The sequence below is a fragment of the Mustela nivalis genome, assembly GCF_964662115.1.
Source record: "Mustela nivalis genome assembly, chromosome: X".
NCBI classification, from domain to species: domain Eukaryota; kingdom Metazoa; phylum Chordata; class Mammalia; order Carnivora; family Mustelidae; genus Mustela; species Mustela nivalis.
In genome coordinates, this window is record NC_139040.1 from 92,437,176 (window position 1) to 92,455,763 (window position 18,588).

The 18,588-nt window shown below is 50.8% G+C and overlaps 1 protein-coding gene across 3 annotated transcripts; it reads left to right on the plus strand.

The window, feature by feature from the left end:
- Positions 1 to 338: 338 nt before the first annotated feature.
- Positions 339 to 14,979, plus strand: ELK1 (ETS transcription factor ELK1). 3 transcript variants are annotated; one of them, XM_082718083.1, is made up of 7 exons: positions 360 to 538; positions 7,744 to 7,887; positions 8,493 to 8,766; positions 11,220 to 11,669; positions 12,311 to 12,757; positions 13,420 to 13,521; positions 13,607 to 14,979. In XM_082718083.1, the coding sequence occupies exons 3-7, from the start codon at positions 8,557 to 8,559 to the stop codon at positions 13,703 to 13,705; spliced, it is 1,308 nt and encodes a 435-aa protein (XP_082574209.1). In that variant the 5' UTR covers positions 360 to 538; positions 7,744 to 7,887; positions 8,493 to 8,556; the 3' UTR covers positions 13,706 to 14,979. The 3 variants fall into 3 exon arrangements, with proteins under 3 accessions (XP_082574207.1, XP_082574209.1, XP_082574208.1); XM_082718081.1 differs by lacking the exon at positions 7,744 to 7,887 and having other exon boundaries at positions 339 to 538; XM_082718082.1 differs by lacking the exon at positions 7,744 to 7,887 and having other exon boundaries at positions 8,523 to 8,766.
- Positions 14,980 to 18,588: the final 3,609 nt, after the last annotated feature.

An 18,588-nucleotide genomic window follows, 5' to 3' on the forward strand; every position in this document is an offset into this window, starting at 1 on the left:
TGTTTTGGCAGCTGTCTGGAGTCCCTCATCCACCAATCAACAGGGAGCAGAGTCCATCCGCCCCTGTCCTCGGAGGCTGTCTTTCGTATAGGCCAATTGTTGTGAGGCAGGCGCCCCCAGGATCTTGTCAATCGCCCACGGGCTGTCAGGCTTGAGCCAATCAGCGTGAAGCACCGGCGGGTTCCCGCACGCCTGCTCTGGATGCAAGCGGCCATCTGCGGTCCATCAGTTCCCCTTGGACCAATCACGGCACAGCTCTATGGAGCAGGACCCGCCTCTCAACCCTAGAAGCCTCGCGGTCGAGCCAAGCGCTCTGTCCAATCAACGAGTGGCAGAATGCTCGGCTCCTCCCCCGTAGGCCCACGTGAGCGGTGAGGAAAGGCAGGGGCGGCTTCTAGGTGCTGCCGCCGCCGCCGCCACCGCCGCCGCCGCCACCGCCGCCACCGCCGCCTCGGAGCCCGGGCCTGGGGGGCGGTGGGGCTGCGCATGGAGCCCCCGCCCCCCGGAGCTGCCAATACTGCCACTGCGCTACACACAGGTGAGCCCGGGGCTTGGAGGGTGGAGGGCCCGTCCGTGACCCCACGTATCCTTCCCGCCCCCGCGCGAGGGATGTGGCTTGGCCCGTGGCCTGCTGATGTTCGACTGCCCACCGCCGCCACCACGGCTGGTGGACCTGCCTGTGGTATTGTCCCCTCCTTTCGCCCCTGTAGTGGATCTGACCGTGGCCTGACCCCCCTTCCTGTTTTATAATGGATCGGTCTGCGGGCTTGTATTTTCTCCCCACCCCACCGTACAGTGGACTCGTCCGTGGTCCTGCCCCCACCCCCACTTATAGGGGAGCAGTCTTTAGCATTGTCCGATTACTTGACAGTAGGTGCATCTGAATGTTTTTCTCCCGTCCTTAACTTTCAAGGGCCCCGTCTGTGGCCTTGTTTGTTCCGCCACTCCTTTTCCTTGCAGTGAATCAATCCATGGCGTTGTACACCCCCTAACCCCCTTTAACAGTGAGTTAATCTGTGAAGTTGTATTCCTGCCTCCTCCAGTCCCCCAGTGCATTAGTCCACGGTTTTATCACACACTCTGTTTTACGGTGGACCCGTCTAAATGCCTGTATTCACATCCCCTTAATCATCAGCCCATTGCCCTAATCTTTTTTTTTTTTTTTTTTGTAGACTATTGCCCCAGTCCCTGGGATTCTCCCTTCCTTTTAATAGTGGGTCAGATCAGTGCTTTTTATCTCCCCATTTTCAGTAGCCTAGTCCATGGCCTCGTTCTCTTCTTTTAATTGGTCTGTGTGATGGCTTTTCACCCCATCTACTGTGGTACAGTCAGTATGCCTTTCTGCTCCCCTTGCACCACCCCAATAAGATGAGCCTTTGCACTCCCCCACCCCCGCCTTTGCAGCGGATCTGTTCATTGGCCTCCCTGCTACCCATGTGCTTGCATTCAGGCACACACCCCCATGCCCTCCCCTGAGTCCAGTGTGCTTTGTAATCCCTCTTCCAGGAGGGGGTTTTATTTCGCCCCTCTTTTCCTTGTGATGGATCAGTCCATGCCTTCCCTGCCCCCCCATCAGTGGCTCCTCCCTTGTGCTTGTTGAACCCAGGGCTTTTTTACTCTAGAATACACCCCCCTCATACACATAATTAACTCCTAAGACTGTCTGCCTCCTTCCAATAAGTGGGTGTATCAGAGATAGTGATAATGCCTTTAGGCGCTAATGTTTACTGAGTGCCTACTAAGTACCTGCCAGAGAGCTTTGTGTCAGTGAGCTCATTGAATCCTCACCACAACCCTGGAGATAGGTACCCAGGAAAGTTTCAGCATAGGGGGTTCAATACGTCATTTGGAGGTAAGTACACAGTTAGGCTGCCCCTCAGAACACAGACTAATTTTTGAGGCTCCCCTCTCTCACTCCCATCCCACCTGAGACCCCACTCCCCAAACACCACATTACTTGCCATCTCCAAGCTTTTGTTTTTGCCATTCTCCCCGGGACTGCAGAGCTGTCTCCATTCTACACCTTGTCTCAGCACCCATCCACCCCCAATCACAGCAGCTTATGACCTGAGTGACTTAACCACTTTCTCTCTGCCTCCGCTTCCTCATTTCTAAAATGGAGGAATCAGAACCAGAACCCCCTCCAGTGTGAAGCATCCCAGGGAGTTAATAAAACAAGTCACCTCCCTGACCTCACCTCCTGCACCTCATCCTCCCACCTCTGTGCCAGCCACACTGAGCTCCTCACTCATTCCCAGGTGCAGCAAATGCAGTCCAGCCTCAGGGCCTTTGCTTCGGCTCTGTTTTCTGCCTGGAACGCTCTACCCCCAGTCTTTGCATGATTGGGTTCAGAGCTCTGATCAGATGTCAGCCTGTCCCTGACAATCTGAACCTGCGTAGGTAGCAGGCCTCAGGTCCCTTCTTGGCTTGACTGGTCCCTTTGCCCTCGGTCGCTATCAGACACACCGTGTAGTTTACCAGTTTATTGGCCCTCACCATTAGAACAGGAGTCCCATGAGGGCTTACAGTTTCTTGTCCACTTATTTATTGCTGGGTAGATATACCTAGTATATAGTAGCTGCCCAATAAGACTTTATCACATGAATGAATGTGAAAAATACTATTTTAGACAGATCAGGGTTGGGAAGATGGAGATGAAGAGGGCATGGGAGAGCTAGTTAAAGAAGCTAATTGGGACTGTTCATTCAGCCAACACTTAGCACCTACTGAGTACCAGGCACTCTTCTAGGTGCTGGGGATATGGCAGGGAACAGAACAGGCAGAAATTCCTGTCCTTGTGGAGCAGACGTTTGCTAAAAGTAGGGGAGATGGACTATATAAATAAAACAGTAAGTAAAATTAGATAGTATGTTAGACAGGCGCTAAGGGGGAAAATGAAGTAGGGAAGACAGGGAGAGAATATTAGGGTGGTTGAAATCTTAGGCACCGGGCAGGCCTCCTTTAGAAGGTGACTCTTGAATTAAGGTCTGAAGGAGATCAGGGAGGAAGCCATCAAGTCTAGGGGCAGAAGGACCAGCTGGTGCAAAGGCCCTGAGGTGGGATTATGCCTAGTGCATTCAAGAAACATGGAGAAGGCCATTGTGGCTAGGGCAGAGTGGAGGGAGGGAGGCAGGCAGGAGACAAGGTTAGAGCGGTGATGGGAGCCAGGCGGTGTAGGCCATGGTAATACATAAGGTTGGAGAGTGAGGGGATGGAAACAGCTAATACATGAGGTGAGAGCTAACATTTGTCCAGTGTCTACCACATGCCAGAGAGATTTTTCTAAGTCCTTTACATATATTGGCACTTAATCTTCACAAAAGCCTTTGAGAATCATGTATCTGGAGGATATTTTGCAGATGCAGAAACAGACCCAGAGAGGTTGAGTAACTCACCCAAGGACACACAGCTAGAACAGGGCAGAGGAGCAGGAGACCAGAGAGCCAGAGAGAAGGGCTTTGCAAGAGCAGACAGGTTTATTTGGCACACTGGATCACACAGAGGAGGAATTCATTCTGCCCAGGAGATAGGAGAACCTGAGGACCGTAAAGAGTTCATCAGGTGTGAGAAGGGGGAAGGGTATGTGCGTGTCCTCAGAGATGGGAACTGGGTGAACTCACAGTGCCCATGATGCAGGGTGCCAAGCTTGTGGGCACTTTAGTCTTCATACAAAGGCCCTTCCCACAGATGTTCACGTGGCTTGCTACCTCCCCTCCTTGAGGTCTCTGCCAGCATGACACTTCCTCGGGGAACACTCCCTGCTCACCCCATGGGAAACACCATCCCCGATACCCTCGAGGGTCTTGCCTCTCTGTCTCACTTTAGAAGGAGCTGCTCTTGTAAAGCACTGGGACCACTGCCTGCAGCCAGGCTGCCTGGGCTTGAACCCCAAGTCTGCAAACTTCCAGCTGCATAATGTGGGACAGGTGACTGAAGTCTGCGCCTATTTCCTCCTCAGGAAAATGGGAGGATCATAATAACGCCCGCCCCCACGGTGTTGCTGTGATGATTACATGAGTTAAATGATGAAAACGGTGTGTGATACACAGTAAGGGTTGTATGACTATTTTCAAAATTCTCATCATTATTCATAGTGTGCATGTAGGTGTCTAACAGGCCTCTGAGATCTCCTGAATTGACCTGACCTTGTCCCAACCCCTGCTCTCCTGCTATGCTCCCAGCTCAGAGGGTCCCAGGTCCATCCTTCCAGGCACTCAGGCCACACACCTAGAATCCCCTTTGATGATGTCTCTCTCACTGCCCCCCACCCCGGCCCACCGCCATACTGTTTGATCAGCAAGTCCCACTCACTCTCTTTCCACATTTCGTCCAGAACTCAGCCATCCCTCCCCAGTTCCACTGCAGCCGTGGCCATCACTCACTTGAACGGTCACCATAGCCTCGCCAGACCCTCCAGCCAGTTCTCCTCACAATAACCAGAAGGATCCAGTTAAAGTCCAGGTCATGGCCTGTTGCCCCTCTGTTCACAGCCCTCATGTGGCTCTTCTCTCAGAGTCAGAGTCCTGGCAGGGCCCACAAAAGCCTTACTCAGCCTGGCCCCCATAACCCCTCTCTTCTCACCTCACTACTACTTTTTGGACCCGTACTCCTTCCTCTCTGATCTTGCCTGACACCTTGCTCTTCCTCTGACCTGCCCTGCGCGCTCCCGCCTCAGGGTTGTTCACCCTAGCGGTGTCCTCTGCCTGGATCACCCTGTTCCCCAGGTCATCGCTGACCTGACTCGCTCACCTCATTTAGGTGTTTGCTCAAATGTCACCTGCTCAGGGCCTACCCTCCCCTGACCACCCTTTTCAGAAAGAACCGCTTCTTCCCTGCCTCCTTTTTTCATAGCTCTTCTCACCGTCTGACTTACTCTTTGACTCATTTATCTTCTTCCTTAATTGTCTTCCCCACTGAGATGAGAATTTTGTTTTGTTCACTGCTGTATCCCCACCCAGCCCCCAGCCCACAGTAAGCACTCAAGAGACTGGTTGCTAAATGAATGAGACAAAGAGATGTAAACACACCTGAGTGAGGCAGATTACTAGGCCTCTTCTGAGGGGTCAGGTGGGAAATAAAATAAACAAAACATGAAACCCTGTGTGCTGTCAAGGCTTGGAGCAAACGGTCAGATATTACCTTAATTAGTAGGTCTGATCACAGTTGGAAGAGGATCTGGTAACATTGCCAGTCTTGGCCACCAGGAGTCACACTGGACTCTTTGTGCCTCTGAGACAAGCAAGTCTTTGAAGTCAACTCAGTAAAGCCTCTGATGACAGGACTCTCAAATGTGGACACTTTCATGGCTTTGTGACTTGTATAATGGCCTAAAACTGTGTCCGCCCAGTGAACTTCAAAAGAGCTCAGACAAGAGAGACTCATGCCGATCATATTGTATATTTCATTACAGATTAAAGAATGAAGGATGGTTCTTTAAAACCTGGTTTGGAAGGTCTTATTCTTAACCCAACAGTCCCAGTCTGTGAACAGGTGATTGATGAAAGCTTGTTCCTTAAGGAATAGGAAGCTCCATGTTCATTTCCAGTTCACCGTCCAGTTCAGCGAAGAGAGCAGTTTTGGGGTTGGGTGGGGACGTGCTGAGGGAACAAGTCAGAGCAGTTTAGCCTAACAGTTTACATGCTTAGATAGCGGGAATCTGACTGCATGGGGTCCAAATCCTGGCTGTGCCACTTGGGCTCCATGGCCCATAGGACGTCATCTGGACATTTTGTATCTTAGCTCCCTCCTCTGTAAATTAGCGATGATAAAGAGCGCCTACTTTCCCAGATTTGTGATGAAAGATACATGAGTCAGTACTTATAAAAATAGCAGTACAGGTCTGCATGCCCTTATCCAAAACCCTTGGAACCAGATGTGTTTCAGAATTTCAGATTTTTCAGATTTTAGGAAGGTAACAAGGTGCACATACAAAATGTTACATAACGCCCTCAGTAATCAGCCACATTCAGATTTATGTAGCAGAATGTAGGAACAGTCAGCACTGAGTGAGGATCACTAAAGACCAGAAAGGACTTCATTGATTTCCAATCTGGTTTTGCTGCCCAAAGGGTGATAAAGAAGTTTTCTGGGGTTTTGGGGTTTTGGGTTGTGTTGGGTTTTTTTTTAAGATTTATTTATTTGAGAGAGCAAGCTCACACATGCACAGGGGGGAGGGCAGAGGGAGAAGAAGAGTGAGAATCCCCAAGCAGACTCTGCGCTGAGCCCAGAGCCTGATGCATGGCTGGATCCCATGACCCTGAGATCATGACCTGAGCCAAAACCAAGTGTCAGGTGCTTGTCTGACTGCACCACCTGGGCACCCCAAGAAGTTTTCTGTTTTTAGAGTTTGGGGGATTTTGTAATAGCAGATAAGGAATTATGAATAAATTGGAAACTAGATTCTATTAAAAGCTTATCATACTCCAAGCACGTGATATCTAATCTGTAGAATAACTCTGTGAACTTGGTATTATTAGTATCCTATTTTACAGGTGAGCATGTTATTATCCCTATTTTAAAGATGGGAAAGTTGAGGCACAAAGAAGTTAAAGAATATGCCCAGGGTCAGGGCCCCTGGGTGATTAAATCCATTAAGTGTCTGCCTTGCTGCTCAGGTCATGATTGTAGGATCCTGGGATCAAGCCCCGCATTGGGCTCCCTGCTCAGCGGGAAGCCTGCTTCTCCCTCTCCAACTCCCCGTGTTTGTGTTCCCTCTCTCGCTGTCTCTCTTTCTCTGTGAAATAAATAAATAAAATATTTGGGGAAAAAAAGAGAGAGAATATGCCTAGGGCCACACTGCTAATAAGTAGCAGAACAAGGATTCCAGTCCTGGCAGTCTGGTTCTAGAGCCTGAGTGATTGTCTGGTAGGCCATATTGCCTGATTGGAACAATACCAGCCAAGCATTATGAACTCAGCAAATGTTAGTTATTGCTGTTACCAAGAAGGAGGACCGAAAGGGACAGTAACAGGCCCAAGGAGTGCAAAGTTGACAGAAGAAAACAGGCATTGAGTTTCAGGAAAGCTTAAGAAAGGCTAGGCTCCTGTGGCTGGGACTGGAACGATGGGGAAGACTTCTAGAGAGAAGAGAGCAGCCCCACATGGCATGAACAGCTTTTGCGAGGGGCTGGCAGAAGGAACCTCCTGGAAAACTTGATCTTTAATGCGGCAGAGATTGCAAATGAAAACGTTCAGGTGAGGGAAACTATGCTAGTTTTCTACTCCTGCTATAACAAATTATTGCAAATAGAATTGCTTAAAGCAATGCAAATTATTATCTTGGCACTCCAGAGGTCAGAAGTCCAGCCCAGCCGCACCAGACTGAAACCCAGGTATGGGCGGGGCTGCATTCCTTTCTGGAGGCTCCAGGGCAGGATCTGGTTCCTGTTCATGCAAGCTGCTGGCAGTATTCAGTTTGTTGAGGTTATAAGATTAAGGTCCTTGTTTCCTTACTGATAATCAGCTGAAGGACGTTCCCACCTTTTTGAAGCCACCATATTCCCCCAGCTTGAGCCTCAGTCTTCCATCTTCAAAGCCAGTAAATGGCAGGTCAAGTCTCTCTCATGCTTTAAATCTCTCCTGCCTCTTCTGTCATTGCAGCTCTCCAAGCTCTCTTTCTGCCTTTTGCTTTTTTTAGTAAGAGTTCCTGTGATTAGATTCAGCTCACTCACATAATCCAGAACAATCTCCCTAAGGTCCGTACAGTAGTACCCCCCATCCACAGCTTTGCTTTCCGCGGTTTCAGTTACCCGCAGTCAAGCAGAAGATGGTTCTCCTGATCTGTCATCAGAAGGTCAGTGGTAGCCTGACACTGTGTCTCAGTGCCTACATCATTACCTCATCTCGTTATACGAGTACTTAATCATCTCACATCATCACAAAGAGGAGGGTGAGTACAGAACAATGAGATATTGGGAGAGCACATTCACAACTTTTATTCTAGTATATTGCCATCATTGTTCTATTTTAGTATTAGTTATTGTTAATCTCTTATTGTGCCTGATTTATAAATTACATTTTATTGTGTGTGTATATATAGGAAGAAACATAGTATATATAGGGTTTGGTACTGTCCTCAGTTTCAGGCATCCTCTGGGGGTCTTGAAACGTATCCCCTGAAGATATGAGGAAACTACAGGAACCTTAAGTTCACCTGCAAAGTTCCTTTTTCCATGGACGTAACATAACATATCATAGGTTCCGGGGATTAGGATGTGGACGTTTCTGAGAGGGCCATTATTTTGCCTACCACAGTGTGCCCTCTGGCCCCCCAAAATTCATGTTTGTCTCACATGCAAACTACATTCACACCATCCTCTTGTCCCCAGAAGTCTCCTTCCATGATGGGGAGTCATCCAAAGCCAGGCTGAGGGCACATAGAATTTAGTCTGAGGGTGTTTAGGGAATGATGGTGCTTTGAAAACAGAAGCAGAGACAAGATGGAAAGAAAGGACTCCTCCTCCTGCTGACCTTTGCTGCCTCCTGTGTTCACAGCCTCTCAGCTCTGAGCCGTCTGCCCTCCAGGTACCCCTGGGATGGCGTGAGCACCCCGCCAGTGATGGACCCCTCTGTGACGCTGTGGCAGTTTCTGCTGCAGCTGCTGAGAGAGCAGGGAAACGGCCACATCATCTCGTGGACCTCACGGGATGGCGGTGAGTTCAAGCTGGTGGATGCTGAGGAGGTGGCCCGGCTGTGGGGGCTGCGTAAGAACAAGACCAACATGAATTATGACAAGCTCAGCCGGGCCCTACGTTACTACTATGACAAGGTAAGGCCTCTGGGACCGGGACTGGAAGCTGCCGACATTTATATCGGTTATTTCATTTTCCTGTCTTAATTGTCATAGCGATAACTTTGAAAACAGAGTTTACTGTTTTTTACCCTACCCTGTCATACTCTCAGACCAATGTTGGGCACCCCAAATATTTATCTCAGGTATTTTATTTTTCTTTTCTTTTCTTTACTTATTTGAAAGAGAATAAGTGAGAGAAAGACCATGAGCTGGGGCGGGTGGGGAGAAGCAGACTTCCCCATTGAGCAGGGAGCCCGACACGGGGCTCAATCCCAGGACACTGGGATCCTGACCAGAGCCAAAGGCAGTCGCTTAGCCAACTGAGCACCCAGGCACCCCAGTCTAAGGTATTTTCTCTCTCTTACTGCTTTAAGGCTGAAACCTTCATAGTAATACTAATACCCCTACTCACCCCTTTTCTGAGGTCCCCAAGTTCATGCTGTTCCACTTCCCCCCCCACAACATTTCATTTTCTTGCCTTATTCCTATAGCTAAAAATTTGGAAAACAGTATAATAATGACTTCCTTATCCTATCTCCTGGAACTGGACCAGTCCTGGACTCCTCAGTTATTTCATTATCTGCCCTTATTCCAGAATAAGAACTCTAGAATAATCTTATTCCTAGCATCATAATGTCCATGGCAATATTATACTAACTTTTCCTTATCTCATCCTCTAGAATAGTGAACGCTTTTGTCAGTTCTTTTCTTCTCAGACCTCCAGAACAACATGTATAATGCCAGCTCCACACACCATTCTCGTGCATTCTCAAAGCAACACTGGCCCACCCCACCCCAGCTTTTATTATTTTATCCTCTTATGCCTATATCTAAAATTTTACATTTTCCTCATCCTCTCAGATTCTTAGACAAGTGCTGGATTTCCTGTCCCTCACAATAGACCAGTTATTTCATTTTCTTCTTTATTTGAAACTTCCAAAGCAATATTAATGAATATTCCCTTTTCATTCATTTTCTGAGAAATAAAAACCTACCCTGTGAAATACCTGACCATCATTAAAATGTCTCTATGGAGCCCTGGTGCCCCCCAGATGCCTTTTGTCCCCCAGAACAGTCCTGGACCTATGCTGCACACTGTAAATCATCATAGCATTCATTCCATTCTCATATTTTATTCCTTTAGCTGAAACCACCAAAACAATATTGAGGCCACCTCATTCTGTGCCCTGAGACCACCACAGCATTCCTGAGACCCTCCAGACCTATCCTGAAATATCTCAAACATGGTCTGCAATCTACCCAGCCAGCCTTGAGATTCCCTCCAGTGCTTATACCAATATTTTAATGCTCCTGTCTGGTTGCTGTCAGTCACTTCATTTTCTAATTGCCTTAGCTTAAACCTGTACCACAATATTTTTTAACGTTTTTGAAGATGTTATTTCTTTATTGAGAGAGTGAGCAAGTGAGGAGGAGGAGAGAGAGAGAGAGAGAGCGCCAGCCCATGAGCGGGGTGGGGGGCAGAGAGAGAGAGGAGGAAGCCAGCTCCCTACTGAGCAGAGAGCCCAATGCAGGGCTCGATCCCCAGACCCCGGGATCATGACCTGAGCCACCCAGGCACCCCTTAAACCTGTACCACAGTATTAAGAATGAGGCTCCTCAGTTACAGCTAAGTCCAGAAATAAATTATGACAGCTCAGAAAAAGCCCCAAAACAAAAAAGAATAAGGCTCTTCAGCCTGTCCTCCCTAGTAACCTTGCCCTGTTCTGCCTCTCTATTGATAGCTTTAAATAATCCTCTTTATTAATAATTCACTGCTGCATTCTTCTCTATTAATTTAGTCTCTAACAGTATTTACATCAGTTACTTCATTTTCCTGTCTTACTGCATCAGCCACACTCCCCAGCTGTCCTGGCAGCTACTCCCAAGGCCTGGCCCTATTAGCCCACAGACTCTCCCGGTTCCAGGAGCCAGGAGAAAAGCCTGTCCCTGCACTGGCTCCCCTAGGTGGGGCCTCTTGTGGAGAGGTGCTACAGGGTGTGGGGGTGTGCCTCTGAGGAGGGAGATGAAGGTGGAGATGAAGAGTGACGGGAAGACATGGAGAGGGATGGATGGGAAGGAGACATGGAGGGAAGGGCAGTAGACTAAAGAAAGAGTTGTGGAAGGGAGAAGAGGGAAAGGGGAGAAAATGGGAAAACTACAAGAGAGGGGAATCACAATGGCAAGAGAGGTAGAAACAGAAGGAGGGGAAGAGAGGAGCCCCCCAAATTTTGAAAGATGTGGGTGAGAAATGGGCTGGGGGGTGCCTACTTGGGGGAAGATGTGTTAGTGGAATGGTGTATAGGTAAAAAGCCAGGAGAGGGGCAAGAAAGACCCTAGGAGACACCCCTCTGCCCCCTCTTCCATACCCTCCCTCCACTGCGGCCCTCTCAGAATTCTAAGGCCCTTTATCCTGTCTCCTCCCTTCCCAGAACATCATCCGCAAAGTGAGCGGCCAGAAGTTCGTCTACAAGTTTGTGTCCTACCCTGAAGTCGCGAGGTGCTCCACTGAGGACTGCCCGCCCCAGCCCGAGGTGTCTGTCACCTCTACTGTGGCAAATGTGGCCCCCACTGCTGTACATGCTGCCCCCGGAGACACAGCCTCTGGGAAACCAGGCACACCCAAGGGTGCAGGAATGGCGGGCCCCGGGGGCTTGGCGCGCAGCAGCCGGAATGAGTACATGCGCTCGGGCCTCTACTCCACCTTCACCATCCAGTCCTTGCAGCCACAGCCACAGCCGCCCCCTCATCCTCGGCCTGCCTCCGTGCTCCCCAACACCGCCCCTTCGGGAGCAGCAGTGCCCCCATCTGGGAGCAGGAGTACCAGTCCCAGCCCTTTGGAGGCCTGCCTGGAGGCCGAGGAGGCTGGCCTCCCTCTGCAGGTAAGGACTGGAAGATGGAAATTCAGTAGGAGGGCGGGTGTACAATTCCCAGATGAGGAGGGCTGCTGGCAGAAGGGACATAGACATTCTATTTAGATACCATGGAAGGAGAGACACACAAGTTCTCTGGGAGAAAGGCTTGGGGAGGAGAGCCGTGCAAGTACTAAGAACGGATTTGTTTAATGCATAGGTTCTCTCAGCTTAGCATTCATCAGAATCACCTGGAGGGCTTTTGAAACGACACATTTCTGGGGCCCATCGCCCCCCCCCCCCCCCCCGCGCGAGTTTCTGATTCTGTGGATCAGGGGACAAGCACGAGAATTTTTTTTAGACTAGTTTCCAGATGAGGCACATGCTGTTAGTCCCTAAAGCAAAGTTTTGAGAACCACTGCTTTCATGAATGAGGGCAGTATCCCCAGGAGGCCCACCCTTAGGGGAAGCCCTGTCCCGCAGAGAGAAGCCTCCCCAGAAGCAGCCTCACATCCTCGGCAAAGCATCACGTCCTGCTGGTGGACCTGTCTTGACGTGTAGTCATGCCCCGCCCCGTACGAAGGACAAGTCCTTCCAAGACAAGTCCTTGGCTTCACTAGCCCAGCAATCCTTACGCGCCCCCTCTGCCCGCCCCCCCCCTCCTCTCCCAGGTCATCCTGACCCCACCCGAGGCCCAGAACCCTAAATCAGAAGAGCTGAATGTGGAGCCCGGGTCGGGCAGGCCACTGCCCCCAGAAGTGAAAGTGGACGGGCCCAAGGAAGAGTTGGAAGCCGCAGTCGGTGGGGAGGCGGGGTTTGTGCAGGAAGCCGCTAAGGCCGGGCCGGAAGTCCCTCCTGCGGAGGGCGTGCCAGCCCGGCTGCCCGCGGTCGTCATGGAGACTGCAGCGCCGGTGGGCGGCCTTCCGGCTCCCACTGCTTCCAGCACAGAGATTGCTCAGCCTCAGAAGGGCCGGAAGCCTCGGGACCTGGAGCTTCCAATCAGCCCCAGCTTGCTGGGTGGGCCAGGACCCGAACGGACTCCAGGATCGGGAACTGGCTCTGGGCTGCAGGCGCCGGGGCCAGCGCTGACCCCGTCCCTGCTACCTACGCACACATTGGTGAGTGCCTGTGAAGGGGTGGGGCGGGCAAGGGAGGAGCTAGACTGGAAGGGCCAGTGCAGTCATCTCTGGGTGAGCGGGAGGGTGGAGCCTCCGAGTGCCATTGACTAGAGGGGCAGGGCTTGATTAACGGGGAGGGCGGGGAGGGCGAGCTGGTCTCTAGTTCCCCGGGGCAAAGAGTGCCTTTTGGAATGATGGGCAGGTCTCGGGGGCTTTGTGGGCGGGGACCGAGAGGCCTTGGGCAGGGCAAAACTGTTTCCTGGATTGGGGCATGGCTTGGGGATCCTGCGTGGGGCTTTTCGGGCTGGGATTTCCTTAGTGGGTTTCCTGTGAGGTGTATGAGTTGGTGGGATGTAAGAGTTGGAGGTAGATCCTAAGCTGATGGGATGGTGACGTGTGAGGTTTGAGAACAACATGCGGATGGGGTCTTGTAGGTGGTCTCGCCCAGTGAAGCTGGAGGTGGGCTCTCAGGAGCTGGGAGGGGTTGTCTGTAACATTGGAGAGGTGTCGTGGGCTTAGCAGTCAGGGGGTAAGCCTGAGCACTTTGGGAGGGTGAGCTCAGAAGGCTGAGTGGGAAATCTGGTGGGACTGGAGCCAAGTTCCTTCCATCTTCCCACACCTGCTCTCTACTCACTTGAGCTCCAACCACCCCTTCCCTGCAGACCCCGGTGCTGCTGACGCCCAGCTCGCTGCCCCCCAGCATTCACTTCTGGAGCACCCTGAGTCCCATTGCACCCCGTAGCCCAGCCAAGCTCTCCTTCCAGGTAGGATCCCCTTCCCCCATGTCGGAGAGGGTGAAAGACCCCAGCATGGCCCCCATGCGTGATCTTTCCCTATTTCTGTCCCCAGTTTCCGTCCAGTGGCAGCGCCCAGGTGCACATCCCTTCCATCAGCGTGGATGGCCTCTCAACCCCCGTGGTGCTCTCCCCAGGGCCCCAGAAGCCATGATTACCACCACCACCACCACCCCCTTCTGGGGTCACTCCATCCATGGCCCTGAACTTCTCTCCAGCCAGCCGTCTCAAGGAGAAACATAGTTCAGCTGACAGACTTGTGCTCTAGTTGTGGTGGGATAGGGATTCTTAGGAAAGATCTTTTAGTAACCCTTCCACAGGAAACATACAACTTCTCTCTTCTTGGTCAGTTCCCCAGTGGCCGCCCTTACACGTCTCCTACAGCAGTGGTGGGGACGGTTTATTTATTTATTTTTTGAAGGCCACTGAGAGGAGCTTGGCCCAACCCTTTTGAGGGTTTGGTGAGGACATCTCCCCCATCTCCACATTTTCTCCCAAGATGAGACAATCGGGGTCTGGCTTGAGAAGGACCTTTCTTTATTTATTTCTCAGCCGGCCCTTGGAAAGCTGAGGGAGCCCTGTCTCCATTTTGGGGTGTGAGTGGAAAAGGTAGCTTGTTGTTGTTTATTATTCCTGGCCACACCCAATGGCCCAGGAAGAATTTGTGCCATTCAGCAGTTTGGGAATCTTGGCCAAGGAAAGACTCACACCCTTGAAGTAGGAATTTCCACCACCACCATCCCCCCCAGATACCACCTTTTCGGCCGGGGAGGAATGCCCCTTTTGTTCTCCTCCCCCGAGAAGCCATTCCTGTGTCTGCCAAACTCCTGGGGTCCTGCCTGTTACCTCCCAATGGAGGGTTTTTTTGGGGAGTTGGTTCCCGTCTGGGGGACCCCTCCAGCCAGTACTCCAGGTCTCCTTGTCCCCCACCCCTTGCCATTTTGATAGTATAATCTATTTTTAAACAGGGCTTTTCAATAGGGGAGAGGAAAGCATCTCTTCCTATATCTGAGATGGGGTGGGTGGGAAGGAAGGGATTGGGGGGGGGGTCTTCCTGCCACCCCCAAGTGTTTATTTTTGATACCAAACGTGTATTTTCAGCTCCCTCCCTCCCAGCCCCCCAATTTCCTGCGGGCGGGTACAAAGGACCCTTTAAGTGTCCCTGGAGTTGGGAGGGAGGAATGGGGGACATAAATCCTGTCCTATCTGAATTCCAGGCTGGAGAGGGTGGGTTCACAGGACTCCTGGGCTCACCTCCTGTTAGCACCGGCCCAGCCTGGGCCTGGGGACCTGGGGGTTGGTGATTTGGGGGACGGTGCTACACCTGTCTCCACTGTTTGTTTTACTTCCCCAAAAATGGATCTTTTTTTTTCTAAGAGTCCCAGAGAATGGGGAATTGTTCCTGTAAATATATATTTTTAAAGGTGATGCTGGAGGCTGCTAGCCTTTTTTCCCCCCGAAGCCATTGGGACTGACTGTGACAGGCATGAGCTTCTGTGAAAGGCAGCGAGGGTGTGAAATTGACCGTGAGAGAGAGTGTGATGGCGTGCATGGGAGACTGCAGACTGGTAGCCCCAGTGTGCGAAGAAGAGAGAAGGTGTGGAAAGCTACAACTGCGTGTGCATGTGTGTGTGAAGTCGCGCACATGTGTGTGTGTGTGAAGTCGCGTGTGTTTGTGAGTGGCAGCTGTAACCACAAATGACACCAGGCCTATGTAAGAAATGATGGCCCTGTGCCCGAAAATCACTATGAGACCGAGTCCGGATTAAGGTTCAAAAGTCTGGAGGTACGTGGGACGTCCTGTTTAGGCACAGGTAGCGGGAATGGCACCCCCGACACCGTCTGACAGGCTGATGGGGGTAAGCAAGACAGACTGAGTGACCAGAACAACATGTGGTCCCGTATGGGCATGAAGGTGTGGCGGAGACAGATGGTCAGGGACCAGGTGCCAGCGAGAAGGTTGCCTATAAATAAGCAAGTGACTGCGTTTGGGAGATGGATGGTGTGTGAAACTTCATGCAAGGCTGTCGTAGTGACTGAGGTCCTGGAAGCCTTGTGGAAAAGAGCTGTTTGTGTGAGAGAAAATGGCTGTGAGGTCCAAGATCCAAGAATGCGTGACCGTGTGTGTGAACACCGTTCATGTGAGACTGGCAAGACTGTGTGAGAAACTGAAGAAAAATTGGCTCTGATGGAGGGGGAGCATGAGGCTGTAAGAGTGTGTGTGTGTGTGTGTGTGTGTACCTGAGACCAGTGGCAGATTGGTTACAGTTACTACTCCAGTCTGGCCCAGAGGTTCAGGGACTGGGACAGCATGAGAGAAAAGGATGGCAAGGCCGAGTGACTGAAACAGTATGAGAGACCACATAAGTGTCTGAGTGAGAGCCAAGGAGGAGCCTGGTGCCACGTGAGAGAAGAACCAACAGCCGAGCAGTGTGGGCACGTGTGCAGGTATGCGAAACATGTCATGAGGGACTTCAGTGGGACGCCTTATGTGAAGACAAGACCCTGGGATTGGGGGGATTGGTGTGTGGGAGAAGTGGGTGAGGCCCTAGTCGTGTTCAAGTGTTGCTGCTGAGGAAACGATGGCGTAAAGGACCAAGGCCAACCGGCAAGACTGTGTGACACGTTGAGAACCTCAGAGCACTTGGGAGTTAGTGACCACAGATGGCAGAGGCTGACTGAGGAAAAGTGACAACGATGGTGAATGGGCGACTGAGGCAGTGGCTGAGAGATTGGTTGTGTGGGGGTGCATGTGAACGTCTCTGCAAGACACTTAGAGGCCATAAATGAGACCTGGGTGTGCCGCTCGCCGCTTGAGATGTGAGATGAGGTGACTGAAGCAGCGTCTGAGGCGCTGTGTGATGGTGTGTGCGTGTGCATCTTAGCTTCCACCAGGGACTGTGGGTGTGCGAGATGGGGGCCTGGGTGAGAAGGAGTAGGAGAGGTGGTGATTTGAGTTCGTGTGCGAGAAAGTTCCCGAGAGACCAGCAGGGGCTGTAAATCAGGGACTGAGTGGTAAAAACATCTAAAGGCGTGACTGCATTTGTGTGCGTGTAAGAAACTGGCAAGAGATGTTGGTGATCGTGGCTGAATGAGGGAGGCTGTTAAGACATGAGCGTGTGTGTGTGTGTGTGTGTGTGCGCGCGCGACACTATTAGTAGGAGACCGGGAATCCATGACAGAGAAAATGACACGAGCGTGGGACTGAGGGCCAGTCCAAGAGGCTGTGGGACTGAGTATGTATGTGAGTATGTATGTGAGCCTGTTCCTAAGCCTCCTGGTAGAGGCTGCAGGTCCAGAATTGTGTGTGTAACTGTGTTAAGGAAGAAAAGTAAGAGAAAATGACCAAGACCAAAGGAGACTGTATGAGAGACCACGGATCCAATGTGCCAGGCATGGGAAAAAAGCCACTTCCTGCATTGGTCTCTCCTCCTCCAACCGCTGGACTGTCCTCTCCCAGTTCTCCAAAATTTGAAATTCTGGAGTTTCCCAGGGCCTCACCTAGGATTCTCCTCCCCGTCCAGTCCCAGCACTTGAGACACAACTTGATCCCCCACCGGTGGCGCCCACATTTTTTACCTCCATTTTTGACTCTTCTTTGTCACACGCATCGGACTCTCTCTAGAATTTTGACCAGTGGTTTATCTGTCCAGTGCTTGTTTATTGAGCCTGGCAGACCCAGCAGTTCCCAAACCAGACACAAACCCATGCCCTTTGGCAAGCAGGTGTTTTAGTGAGGCCAATGGACAAGAAACAGATAAGTATGTCATCATCAGTGCAATAATTTCATGAGAAAAGACTTGGCTCATGCTGTTTAGATAAGAAATCTGCAGCCATTTCATTGCGCAAACATAGGGAAAGAAAGCACCAACAGTTCTCTTCCCACGGGGAGTTCTCGGGGTATACCGTTTAGGTGCAAAGGAAATATTGATTTTAACATTACCGGGGCAACCAGTGATTAGAAAAAAACAGCCAACCAGAATCACAGGTTTCTGGGGGAATTTCTTTCCACAGGATAACACAGCGCTGAGGTCTAAAGTCTTGGAATCTTAACAAAGCCCCTTTGTTCAAAGCGTACTTCCAAAAACACGCCTGTCTGGTCAGGAAACAGTACATGTGTAATGGATACAGATGTCAACACACCTTATCGCCCCATAACGGCAGACCAAAATTCTTGAAAAAATTATCTTTTAACAACCTGACCAAATCAAAGTCTATTACTCTGGGCTAATTTACAGAACAGTACCTCACCCTCCACGAATGCAGAGCAAACAAGACCTTGCCTTCCTAACTTTCTTTGACTCCTTTTTGTTCATTAAAGAGATTCCTGGTTTTAAAGTGAGCTCTGGAGTTCCACTCATCAGGGCTAATAAGAAACAAGAAAAGAGGGGGCTCCTGGCCAGCTCAGTTGGAAGAGCGTGCAACTCTGGATCTCAGGGGTTGGGAGTTCGAGCCCTATGTTTGGTGTAGAGATTACTTTAAAAAAAAAAGAAAGAAAGAAAAGAGTGGGTCCGTGGAGCTTGGTTTTACCTGCATGGAAAGGGGCTAAAAAGGACTGAACAGTAAAAGAAGGAGCACTTAGCATCATCTTTACAGATGACGTCTACAAAGAATAAGAAGTGTCAGTGGCTAGAATGGCTCTTGAAATGTGTCTCCCAGACCAGTAGCAGCAACGTCCCCCCAGGAGCCTGTTAGAAATCTTTAGAAAAAAAAAAAGAAAGAAAGAAAGAAATATACATTCTCGTGTCGTGCCCCAGACCTACAGAATCAGAAATGGGGGTCGGGCGCAGCACTCTGTGATTGGACATACCTTCCAGATGATTCTGAGGCACACTAAGGTTTGAGAGCCCCTGCACTACAGAGTGACAGGGGTCCCATACAAAAAGGGTAGCTGGGGAAGGCCTCAAGAGTGGGGACATTCTGTGTCTGTCTCTTTTAGAGCATAAGCCCCTCGAGGGCCAGGATTTCTGACCCTCTTACCATCTGCTCTGTCCAGTGCCAGGAACAGCATCTGACACCCAGTAGGGGCTTAGCAGG